The sequence below is a fragment of the Neophocaena asiaeorientalis genome, unplaced genomic scaffold (assembly GCF_003031525.2).
Source record: "Neophocaena asiaeorientalis asiaeorientalis breed wild unplaced genomic scaffold, Neophocaena_asiaeorientalis_V1.1 scaffold35, whole genome shotgun sequence".
NCBI lineage: Eukaryota > Metazoa > Chordata > Mammalia > Artiodactyla > Phocoenidae > Neophocaena > Neophocaena asiaeorientalis.
In genome coordinates this window covers 2,831,252-2,844,114 of record NW_020172984.1, presented here as the reverse complement: position 1 = coordinate 2,844,114, position 12,863 = coordinate 2,831,252, and the positions used below count along the sequence as shown (strand labels likewise).

The 12,863-nt window shown below is 36.5% G+C and overlaps 1 protein-coding gene across 1 annotated transcript in view; it reads right to left on the bottom strand.

The window, feature by feature from the left end:
* The window catches only part of LOC112397808 (guanine nucleotide exchange factor VAV3-like), a 304,349-nt gene that overhangs the window by 35,591 nt on the left and 255,895 nt on the right, over positions 1-12,863 (bottom strand). The window contains exon 19 of the mRNA XM_024742081.1: positions 9,443-9,488. Coding sequence (XP_024597849.1) covers positions 9,443-9,488 — 46 coding nt within the window. The remainder of the gene's footprint in view (positions 1-9,442; positions 9,489-12,863) is intronic.

Below are 12,863 nucleotides of genomic sequence, written 5' to 3'. Positions count from 1 at the left end.
AAACCCAGACCTATGACATTGCACAGTGCTCAGTCTAAACGGCTGTACAGGGCTGCCTCTGATGATCAACAAGTGTCCATGTAAGTGAAAGTGCCTAATACAGTTGGCCCTCCCTATCTGCAGATGTAGAACCCACAGGTAGGGAGGGCCGAATGTACTATGCAATTTTGTGTAAGAGACTTGAGCACCCACAGATTGTGCTATCTGTGGGGGGTTCTGGAACCCCCGTGGATACCAAGGGGCGACTATACAGACAAAACTAGAAAAGATTCTTCCTTCTCCTTCCTTCCCATGATTCCTTTATTGCCACAGAGGCAGGTTATGGTCTAAACTTAATGCCTCAAGGGCTGCAGTCTCTGGCTCTCTGGCACTCTCATCCTGACCCTTCCAGTAGGGAGGGAACATTTCTTCCCACCTGCCTCCACAAAACATGCCGTCTTAGGTCTTGTTTCCCCAGTTCTCTAATTTGATGGACCAATCTACACTAACGTGTAGGTAGGTAATGGTGGAACAAAGGATTATCTCCTTATAGAAACAGAGTACCTCTATCTAAAGGAGAATATCACATTGGTATTTTAGGTATAAAGACAGGGTTATAAGAAGATACTGTGATTCAAGAACACTTCCTTTTTGGTATCCCTGCAAACTAAAGCTGTGAGTAGGGATGAGCTTTTTGTCAAGACTCTCCAGTTCCCATTTTAGGTGCATTCCTCAGGATTTACCTTGTCTGATACTAGAAAACAATCAAATAGAAGAGCCTACAAATGGAAAAAGGCCAAGGTAGAAGAGGTGGAAAACCCAGCCACAGTATGCCCAAGGAGGACAATGTCTAAAACGCATACACTATAACAGATGTACATTATAATCTGCTCAAACCAAGCTGCTCTTCTTTCCTTCCCCCATTCTTTTGTAAGCAAAGCTGTTCTTTCTTACAGAAAACAAGTTTCCTGTGAACAGGCTGGGTCAGGCCCTCTCTGCATGCTAGAGGTGGACACAGAAGCCAGGTGGCTCATCACAGGTACCCTGGCTGCAGTGATGTCCTCAGAGATGATCAGAGATCTGGGCCAGGCCAGTTAAAGACCCCTTGGGATTTTTGTTAGATTTACTGGGGCAAAGGTGTCCAGTTTCCTCTGAGATTGCTAGCTGTGGGGAACTGAGAGTTGCTAGTGGCCAACTTTGCTTCCAAGTGAGATAACCTGCCTGAGGTGTCTGTTGACAGAAAATCAACAGAAAAGAAAGGAAAACTGAGACACAAGGAGAAATGGAACCTGATATCATTTGAGCCCCTGGATCTAACTCTGCTTGAAGCCAAACATGCTCCACTGTAGTTACCTAAGTCAGTAAATCCTCCACTCCTTTTTATTTTTTTCCCTTAAATTATAGATCTTCCTCATATGACGGGGTCACATCCCAATAAACCCATTTTAAGTCAAAAATATTGTAAGTTGAAAATGCATTTAATACACCTAACCTACCAAACATCAGAGCTTAGCCTAGCCTACCTTAAACGTACTCAGAATACTTACATTAGCCTACAGCTGGGCAAAATCACTGAACACAAAGCTTTTTTACAATAAAGGGTTGAATATCTCATGTAATTTATTAAATACTATACTGAAAGTGAAAAACAGAATGACGCTAAGTATCTTGGTTGTTTACCCAGCGATTGTGTGGCTGACTGGGAGCTGCAGCTCGCTGCTTCTGCCCAGCATCTCTGAGAGCGTCATGCCACATATCGCTAGCTGGGAAAGATCAAAATTCATCATTGGAAGTACGGTTTCTACCGAATGCATAACGCTTTCACACCATTATTAAAGTCAAAAAATCTTAAGTCAAACCATCTTAAGTCTGTAGTTTTTTTTTTTCTTCTGCTTTACAACAAAATGAATCAGTTATATATATACATATGTTCCCATATCTCTTCCCTCTTGCGTCTCCCTCCCTCCCACCCTCCCTATCCCACCCCTCCAGGCAGTCACAAAGCACCAAGCTGATCTCCCTGTGCTACGCGGCTGCTTCCCACTAGCTATCTACCTTACGTCTGGTAGTGTATATATGTCCATGCCTCTCTCTCGCTTTGTCACATCTTACCCTTCCCCCTCCCCATATCCTCAAGTCCATTCTCTAGTAGGTCTGGATCTTTATTCCTGTCTTACCCCTAGGCTCTTCATGACATTTTTGTTTTCTTAAATTCCATATATATGTGTTAGCATACAGTATCTGTCTCTCTCTTTCTGACTTACTTCACTCTGTATGACAGACTCTAGGTCTATCCACCTCATTACAAATAGTTCAATTTCGTTTCGGTTTTATGCCACTTGACAAACAAGAGCACACTGGATGATACAGAATTGAGGTCAGAATATCAAACCTAGCAAGAGACTAATAACTTTATTTAAATATCTGTAGTTGTATATAAATGCACTTTTATTGAGGTACTTGTTAGATACCTCGTCTCCCTGTCCTGTGCCCTTCTTTAAACCACAATGAGTCTTCTCCTTCACGCTGCCTACCTAGTCAACAACACCATTCATAAATGACCACACACGCTTTAGTGGTTCCTCATACACCACACGCTATTGCCGTTGGACATGTTTATGTTTGTATGTCCTATCGCTCCAACAAAATTCTAAGGTCCTCAAAGACAGGGAAGCTTCCATATATTTCTAATATCTCTGCAGAAAAAAGTGAGTCTCAAAAGTTATCTGTAAAGAACAATTAAAAAAAACCCAACAAGCTTTTCTTTTCATTCAAATAATTGCCAGTATGAGTCATTTTGATAGAAATTCCACAAACTCCATTCCAATGTTCTAATTAATTTGATAACCATTCTCACTATTTGTGTATAGAATGACTATAAAATTATAAACAGTTATGATACTAAGGATTACGTTATCAGTGTCTGTCCTCTTTCCTGGTATCAGGGTGATATTACTTGTATCAAATATTGTTATTTGAAGCCAATACTTTTGCCTCAACTGGTTCCTCTCATTTACCTCACTTCAGACTAGAGTTCTGGAACAAGCTTACCTGATTCTCACAAGTTGTTGGCTCATAAGAAATTTGTGAAGTTTCTTTGCCTACTTAGCATTATATGGCATGTTCTTTTGCTTCTGAAATGGGATAGTATTTGACTACCAGGGCCGTAGATATAACAAAGGGAGTCCAGGCCATACCTGACCTTCCAAGTGAGGAATGATTTTTCAATGATAAAAATGTTAAAAGCAGCTTACCAGGTTCAAGACTTCCTTTTCAGAATATTTTTCTAAATATGTAATAAATGCATACTTTTTTTTGTAAGACATAATTACTCTAGTAATAGAAATTATAAGTTAAAAGTACATAAACGATCCAGAAGTGGGTTCAGTATATAGTACTCCAAATGTTTTTTAATTTCAATAATCACATTACTGATGCCATGCTTCCCATCTAAAGCCCCCCCCCCACCCCATGTACGTCTTCAAATATTCACCTTCCCCTGTTTTTCCTACGCCGGAGGTAACAGAGCCGTGTAAAAGACTGGGCTTGGCAAGGCATGGGCAAACCTGCTAGATGACAGCAATAGTGACACTTTGTGAGCTCAGAATGAGCCTTCAAAGGAAAAAATAAATCCTCCCCAAATGAAAAAAAGATGTGAAGAAGGGACTGTGATGTACGTTTCAGAAAAATATCATCATGGTAAAGGGAATTAGGAAGGTAGTCCTGAAAATAACTACAAGGGGATCAAATGCCTTAGAGCAAAACCAGTCTTTTTGTCCATAGTTTAATAGAAGCTTGAGAAAATCAGCTATTTTAAAAACCGGAGCAGGCTCTCCAGCACTCGTGCACAGCTTGGATTTCTCATTTCTCTGCAATGAATCTTAATCACTAAGTTCTATTGTCCCAGTTTTTTCACGTTCATTATTTCAATGTGAAATGTATTTTTACAGTTTTACAATTATGCTTCTAATATTTAGATTAGGATTTATGTTTGATGAGAAATTCATTTTAGAGGTGACAGAAAAGACAGAAGTAGGTTTGACTGATTAATACGGAAATATTGTAATCTACAGATACTTTATTACTTATTTACTATAGACAAAAGCTCACTTACTAAAACTTCACGAATATACATTTGTCTCCCTCAAAAAAAAAAAAAGGAAAAAAGAAAAATGTAGTTTTAGATAAATAATTTTAAAAATCCTGGGTTGCTATTTTTCTCATCAATGTTTTCTACTTGAGAATTAAAAAGATAAAAGTTCTCTATCGAGCAAATTGGCATTATGTTTAAAAGCAAATCTAAAAGAAATCAACAATTCTGTTTAGATTTGGAATGAGTTTACCAATAATTTGAAATTAAAACATTAAGGAAAACTGTATTAAGTTGTAATTCAATGCAAAAAAACAGCATAACAAAAATTTTATTTATATAAATGAAAACATATATAGACAACTCAGCTTAAAAGCAATCTTAGCCTACATTTGCTTCTCTCTTTTCCAATTCCTTTTGCTTTTTTGCACTAATTACATAATTAGATCTTTTTATATGTTTACCAGACTATTCCCTAATTATTTTTATGACACTATGCCATACTGTAATCAGAGTATAAAATAGAATATTAAAATATTTTATATGCACACTCGTCTACATGCATTTATGCAATCAAGACTTTGTGCCTGTATCTACTCCTTCCTTAGGCAGAATATAAACTGTGGAGGGGGGCCATGTTTTATAATTAATGACTTGCTGGTGCTTATTGTTGTATAAGATACGAAGTTGGTAAGGAAAAAAGATGTCTTGAATTCCTTTCTTCATACAGGAACAGATAGGAATGGCATTATCTACCAATCCTATCCACCTGAAAGAGAAAGTGACCATCTTTGAAGATGTCTCTTCTAAGAAACAGTAAGACATCGCCTCGGTGAACAAGAAAAAACACTGTTTCTAAGCCACATTTTTCTCTTCGTAATCAAGAGTTTAAAAATGAACACATGTGACGCAAGAGCTCTCAGAAAGAACTCTGTTCACTTACTATTCAAGGTTATCACAAATCACATGAGTAACGTAAGATCAGAAGGAAAATGAAGTACCTAAACATTTCCCATCTACTCCATCTAATCTTTAGGTAGTGCAACACAGAACAACGGCCTGGATTTTTTAAAAGCTAGTGACTGTGGACTTAAATACGAGATACTATGAGTTCCACAAATATGAGATAATTTTGCAATAGTCTAAAAACACAGGGTTGATTAAAAGAACACATATGCTGGTATATAGATTTGCCACATGCAAGCTAAAATAAATCTTGTATCTTCTCTACTCAGACAGAAGAAAACTTTTAAAGCTCAGTATTAAAATTTAATTGGTAACTTTGACCTTGGGTTCCACTTTAGGTGAAATATACTACACCAGTGCTCAGATTTTCTTGAGATTTATGATCTCATGTTCTTGAAAAAGGCCTAGCACCTCCGTGTTCCTGAAATAATTGATCTGTCTCCTATAAGTGTTATTTTCCTGAAACCAACATCTGTCTCAGGAAGAAAAGTACAAACTGATGAAAATACCCTGCTATATTTAAAAAATCCAAAAGAGCTACCAGAATTTGCATCTAACACATTACTATTACTATATTTATAAAAGCAGTCAAGATCATAAATTGATAAATTTCTTAGCACATAATAGAAGACAAGAAAAAGTCAACTAAACTGCAAAGCCATTTGTAAATATTATCTATAAAGATTAACTACAATTATTAATAAAAAGCAAAAGTTTTAAATATGCAAGTAAGACACAATGTAAACCTCACATCTTTCGTGGTTTGAACTGAACTCCACAATATTTGCTTTTAACCTTGGGAGTTTTTCTTTCTTTATTTCTTTATTGCAATCACAAACACTACTAACTTCACCAAAAAACTCTCAACCACCACTGTTGATTGTGTCTCTTCTTAAAGATAAGCAAAATATCTTGGAAGCCATCAGGTAAGTAGGGAACAACAGCAAATCTGAAAATGACTGTGATAATGTAACTTCTAGTTTCACCTAGAATTCAACATAAAATTCTGAGTTTCTTTGCAAAGAAATAATTGGCAAATACTTTTGATTCTCCTACACATGACAAAACATCCAATATTTAACATGCTCTACCACAAAGTAATTATTATAATAATTGCTACCTCTTAGCATTTACTACATACTTGGCACTGTTATAAGTACTTTTCATGTATTAACTCATGTAATGCTCAAAACAACTTTGTAAGGTAGCTACTATTATTAATCTCCTTTTATAAATGAGGAAACTAGAGAGAGGAAGCAAATTGCCAAAGGTCAACAGCAAGTAAACAGCTAAGTTGGGTCCTCAGCCTAGGCAATGTGGCTCAGAGCCATGCTTCCCACCATTGGACTATTCCATATTCCTTGAGTATACTGGTCCACTTTATCAGCAGGAGGAATTTAAAAAGCAAGAGAGCCAGTGCATGCAGAAGAAGTATATAGCCATTCATTAATTCATTTAACAAATATTTATTAAGCACCAACTGAAACTGTATGCAAGCCCCTGTGTCCTTGCCCTCTGAAGTAAAAGGCTTTTGCTTTAATTTCCCAGGCCTCCCTTGAGTCTCAAAAGGCTGGCTCAAGAGTTAATGATTGGGAAATGTGAAGATGATGGAGAAACAAAGAATAGCTGTTGGGCTGGGGAACTGGTAACAATTTAGACTATAAACCCACCACATGGCAGAATCACAGAACTCACAGTTCCCTGAAAGATACAGAAAAAGTCCTGACACACATTCCTAAGTTGTTTTTACAGGGAGCAGACCCCCTCCAGATGAAAACTGCTGATCACAAAAATGTACAACCTAGACTGGTTGAAACCAGAAGGCTGATGATACTTGAAATTTCACCCTGATGTCAACCAATCCAAGAATTGTGCAAGAGCTGATCACACACCTTGTAGTTCCCTCCCTCACACTGCCTTTAATACCCCGTCCCTGAAAGTCTTTTGAGCATGAGCTGCCCATTCTCCTCCCTCGGTGCCCTGCAACAAATGCTGTACTTTCCTTCACCACAACCTGGTGTCAGTAGATTGGCTTTACTGTCCAAGGATGAGTGGACCTAAGTTTAGTTCAGTAACACTACTACCCAAAGAACTATGCATTAAGTTCTTTTCCAGAACAAAAGGTCTATGGAGAAGATATGTAATTTACTTTGGACATGGCTCTGAAATTTGGACCTGGTGAAGTGGTTATATCTGACCTCCCAAATTCTTTAATCACTTTTTTTCTACAAGCCACTCTAAGTGAGGCCCTGGAAAGTAGTCAGTGTGTTAACACTTGGAAAAGACAACTAAAATAGCTAAAAGAGAAAAGATTAAAGGACCTTTCATAGTAAAAACACTGATAGCAAATAATGCTCCTTGGAAGCAGTCTGTCCATGCTTAGGAGGTCTCAGTTTTATTGATCCCCTGTTTAAATATCCTGGAGTGAAACTTCTCCCACACAAATGTGAAAATCTTAACAATAGTTACATCAGGATCAACTCAGAGTAAGACAGTCAGTCATTTAACTTGGAGCAAAAAAGCTTTGCAACTTGCCAAGAGAAAGTAATAAACAGAAATAAACAGAAATAAGCAAAGATAAAAAAGACAACCAACTCTAAACACATAATTCAAGCCTAACATCAAAAGACACTCTACAGGGAGAAATGATTATTACATTAGGATCTACAACAAGCAAGATCATCACTATTTGCTTTCTTTTCAAAAGTGTGGAAGAATGAGAAAACACATATGTATTTACTATACCTAATGGAAAGCTATGTGTGTGTGTGTGTGTGTATATATATATATATATATATATATATATATATATATATATACATACATATACAGCTATGTATATTATGTATAATGCATATTTTTTCCCCCAAACATAACATATGGCACTACTTCTTTTGTATCTGTAAGTTTATTCTTCATGAAGTTCTAAAAACTTTGGACAAATATAAATACCGGAAGAGCTATACCTATAGAAAGCCGTCACCTTAAGGATAAAGGAAGATAAACTATTTTATTATTGGTCCACTTTGCCATATTTATAATCTGTGAATTCATTATACCTCCCTTTAAATAATCTAAGGGCTCCTAAAAATTCTGGCTATAATGTACATAGTTAAAAGTCAAATGTGTTCCTACTGACACACTGTATATATAGAAATGCATTTCCTTGGGGGAAAATAGATTAAATGAAAATGCCCATAGAAGAAAGACAAAATAATATTTATAAAGTTTAGGTAATTTTCAGAAACAGAAATACTATAACTCATACAAAATAAAGAAAAAATATTATGTTCACAGTCATACACTCCTACTAAATAGAACAGAAGTCACTTTTAAATATTATTGTAGAGTTTTCTGCAAAGGGTATCATCTTGGGAAAGTCAGAACCAATAAAAAAGCAAACCAGAACCCCTAATTTTTTTAATGGCCTTAATTTTGTTCTGTACTTAAAAGATTTAAACTGATCTCAGGACACAAGTGAGGCAATTTCTAGCCAGAGGCAACAAAGCTCCCATAAATCTTTTCAAACAGCTCATAAACTGGCATGGCTACCAGGGGTGTGGTTTCAGTGAAAAGCTATAATGCTTTGAAAGCTAAACTTTACAACTAGGTGAACACTGTTTACGATGAGAAAACAAAACACATAATCCAGATTCTTTTCCAGCAAGACTACTCTATATTTCATGTCCTACTTGATTTATTATTAAGTTCATATATTTGGAATCCTTTAGTCACGAATATCTTTTACTCACAATAATATGACCATATACACAACAAATTTGGGGTAATTAAACTATGGAAGGCATTGCTTAATGGACGAAAAATAATTATATGAAAATAATGACAGGGTCAACCTCATGATATTAAACAGGAAACAACTGAAACAACTGAACACTCTCTGCAGACAAAGAATTGGTCTCTGGAGAGGAGACTTGTTCCCAAAGTCCTTAAACTCATTCTTGTATTATAAAATAATATAGATATAGGATAAAGAAAAGTATTTTCCCAAATGGGGAGGGTACCAAAGTTGTCTGGTTTATGACCTCCCCCCGCCCCCTCAGAACATGCTGATTTTTTAAGTGCTGGTTGATTTTTTCCAGGTTTGGGAGGGAGCAGGGAAAGGGTGTTGGATATGTTAGCATTAACCAGGCACCCTGAGGCTGTTCAGTAAGCAAATAACCAGCTCAACTGCTGATTGCGGAAAGACTGTGGTACTGATGGTTACTCATCACATGACCCTGTCCTAGGTAAATGATTTACACAGTAGACGGTCACCTCCTGGTCACACATTATATACCAAACTGCGAGGAACACAGGCCAACAATCTGTCTGACTTTCTACAGCAATTCCCATATACTTTCATAATCACTTAACTGAAAAAATGATTATAGATGTTTAATCACACACCTGGATCCACCTGTCTGGGGGTTCTTCGGAGTCCATTGGTCCGTTTCTGTACAGAAAGGTAAAACAAAGAACAACAAAGATTTCGTGTTATCAAATTGTATTGTTTTGTGACACTTTGGAAGTCCAATGAATGTTGCACTTTTTCCACTTAACACTACGACATTTAAAATAGATAACCAACAAGGACCTACTGTATAGCACAGGGAACTCTGCTTAATACTCTGTAATGACTTGCATGGGAAAAGAATCTAAAAAAGAGTGGATATGTGTATATGTATAACTGATTCACTTTGCTGTACAGCAGAAACTAACACAACATTGCAAATCAACTACACTCCAAAATAACTTTTTTTTAAAAGTATGACTAAATTTGATCAAAACACTTGGTTCCAAGGTTTCTTTTTATAATTTTTGTTTCTCTAATAAGTCTTCCACTTGAACAACACTGCATTTGATAAATCATTGATATAACACTATGGGAAAGAAATATCTTTTCATTCACCATCTCTGGGGATTATGACTTATTTTTTTAAGTCATAATGACTATAGGAATTATGAAAACAAAGCCCAGGCAGCCATTTTTGCTTAGAAAATGCTCCCAACGAAGAGTTTTGATCTCCAAAACTCTAACGCAGCTATTTTTGAAGCCTGACAGACCTGGAGAAAGTCAGTTCGAAAGACAGGGACTGGAGAAATTATACAACCTCCAAACAAAGATCTCAAGCTCTGACTTTAGCAAACACTTAAATGAGAATGGTGTTTTAATTATGGATCAGTGATATCTGAATATTTTAAGAAACAAAACAGCCATGCAGCTTGTGAACCATGAAAGTAAATTCTTATTATAGAAAAGGAATCCATAAGAAAAACTGTGCATTACAAAAATTATAGATAAGATGCAAAACAAAAGAAGTTTGAAATCTTTGAACATGCCTGTTTACACATTCGATTTCACAAGCATTAAATTAATTCCTACCTAATAACTATGGTAATCTGACTAATTAATAAGAACTTGATTTTCACTTTTTGTTATATAACTGGATGAAATGCTCAGTCTGTAACTACCATATAATTCAGATATTCACAAAAGCAATTTTCTTTCTACATGTGTTGGGGTTTGTGCCTGTGTGTGGAGACTTGGTTTCATTCAGAGCAGACTTGGCTTTGCCAAGCACACATTAGCCATGGGTTTTTCTTAGGGTTCTTCCTGTTGTTTTTATTCATAAGTTAAATGGGCCTCAAAGCAGATGTCAGGGTTCTCAGATAAAAGCAAATTGGAGAATTATTAAAAATATAAATTTTGTTTTTAACCCAACTACTTTTAAAATGGATTTGTGAAGGCCTAATATGACCATTAAATCCGAATTGAAGCTATACTGAACAAGGTGGATGGCTATACTGAAAAAAAAAACCCCTAGTATAAAGAGAGCGCTGTGAGTGAGGAGAAGAAAATATCACACTGGGCTTCTTAACAGCCAAGCACAAAACGGGGAAGCATGATGAGTTATAGGTTCATATCCAATAACTTGGAAGAAATCTGCTCTCAAAAAAGAAATCTTTTCTGTCTAAAACTTTATAAAATTTTTGGAGCTCTCTACATAAATGACAATATTTTCAACAGGAAAACATATAATGATGGATGTCTTGTGGCTATTTACCTCCTGCATTTTCCTCCACCTTCTTAATGTACAACAGAAGCTGTTTTTCTACTACTCTAACTCCTCTTACTATCACAGTGCTTGGAAGGCAAGAAAGAATTCAAACTTTGGGTCTTATTCCTACTAGCTCTAAACTAGTACTATTTAAAAACTACTAACTTAGAAAGTGTAAAAGGGAATTTCAGTTCAAGAGCAACTCTATATGACCTTTAAGTTAGGATTAAAATAGGGAACATGGTGCAATTATTAAGAGTGTGGATTCTATAATCTGACTGCACAAATTCAAATTCAGACCCTCCCTGTCACTTGACACCTGTTTGATTGGGAGCAAATTAGTTGAAGTCTCTTTGCCTGTTTTTTCATCTATAAAATGGGGATAATAATAGCACCTATTTCATAGCATTTGTGGTGAGAGTTAAATGAGTTAATTTATGTTAAATGCTTGGAACAGTTCCTGACACATAGTGAGGATTATTAAGTGATAGCTTATTATTATTATTATTGATATAATTGTCATTATTATTCATTTCATGATATTTTGAATGTTTAAACTCAGGTAAATGATAAATTTTGCTACTAAAGTATTACCCTACTATTTATATTTTAGGTTTTTCCTCCTGAAAGTCATTGCAAATCAGTGACCCTGAAAACAAACATTTCTACAGGAAGAGTAGGCAGTGGAACAAACTATGATCTGGTGCATTTTAAAAAAGAGAGAAGCTACTTAGACCAAGTACATTGGAGAGCTTGAGATTTATTATACTTTAAAAGCACCTAAAAAGTATTTTATATTGTAAAAAATTTGGAAATGTTTAGCAGAACATATTTAAACAATGCTGAAGTGCAAATTTCAACTGTTATTCTATCATATCTTATCCAACATACTCCTCTCCCCGACCTATATTCTCAAAAGCCTGCGATAGAGCTGGACAAGATGCTGTCCCTGGCAGGGAGAGGAGGGCACATCCAGTTGCCACCCCTGGGAGCTCTCAGTTACAGCCCCATGAGATCGGACAATCAGTCATCAGCACATTCTCAACTTCTTTGATCTACCGAGAAGTAGGGGACGGGCGGGTGGGGACAACCAACCAACCTGATTTTATTTCTTGCTTCATTACCTATTACCCTGTCTTTCTCTAAAAGAAATGCCTTTATCGTCCAAGAATCTCTCTTCGTGCCTCTTTTAGGAGAAACCTAATTTTCTCTGTTGATTTTACCAACACAACGAGCAAAGTTTCATTTGCTATATGAAACTGGCTTTGGTTCCTCTACCTATTTTAAAAGCAGAAAAACCTACGTTAAGGAATAGTTTTGAAGTAGATATATATTAAATAGATATGTGATGATAACCTTGCTTCCTGGAGCTAGAAGTGGCTTCTGAAGGTCGACTCCAGAATGGGAGGCAAGATGAACATCCCAGGTTAGGGAGGACCAGGGCGATCCTGTGGCTATTGAGAACTGACCTACCTTGAGAATGAAGTGTGAAATTAAAAATTCACAATCATGGCCATTGAAAGGGGAACAGAAGAGGACTACGAATTGGTACATGGAGAAAAAGAAGACCTCCAAGAGAGGGGGGAAAAAAATCACAGAGCTTACAAAAGGTCTTCATTGGTACTTCTGGGAAGACTCCTAAACATCATATAAGCATCTGCCTCATTGAGTGAATATACCTTCCACAAAGTCTTGGTGGGGAGGTATGGAGTGAAAGATGTTTCTTAACATTCTTTTGCTATACTTCTCCCTTATGCTAAGCTAAAGTT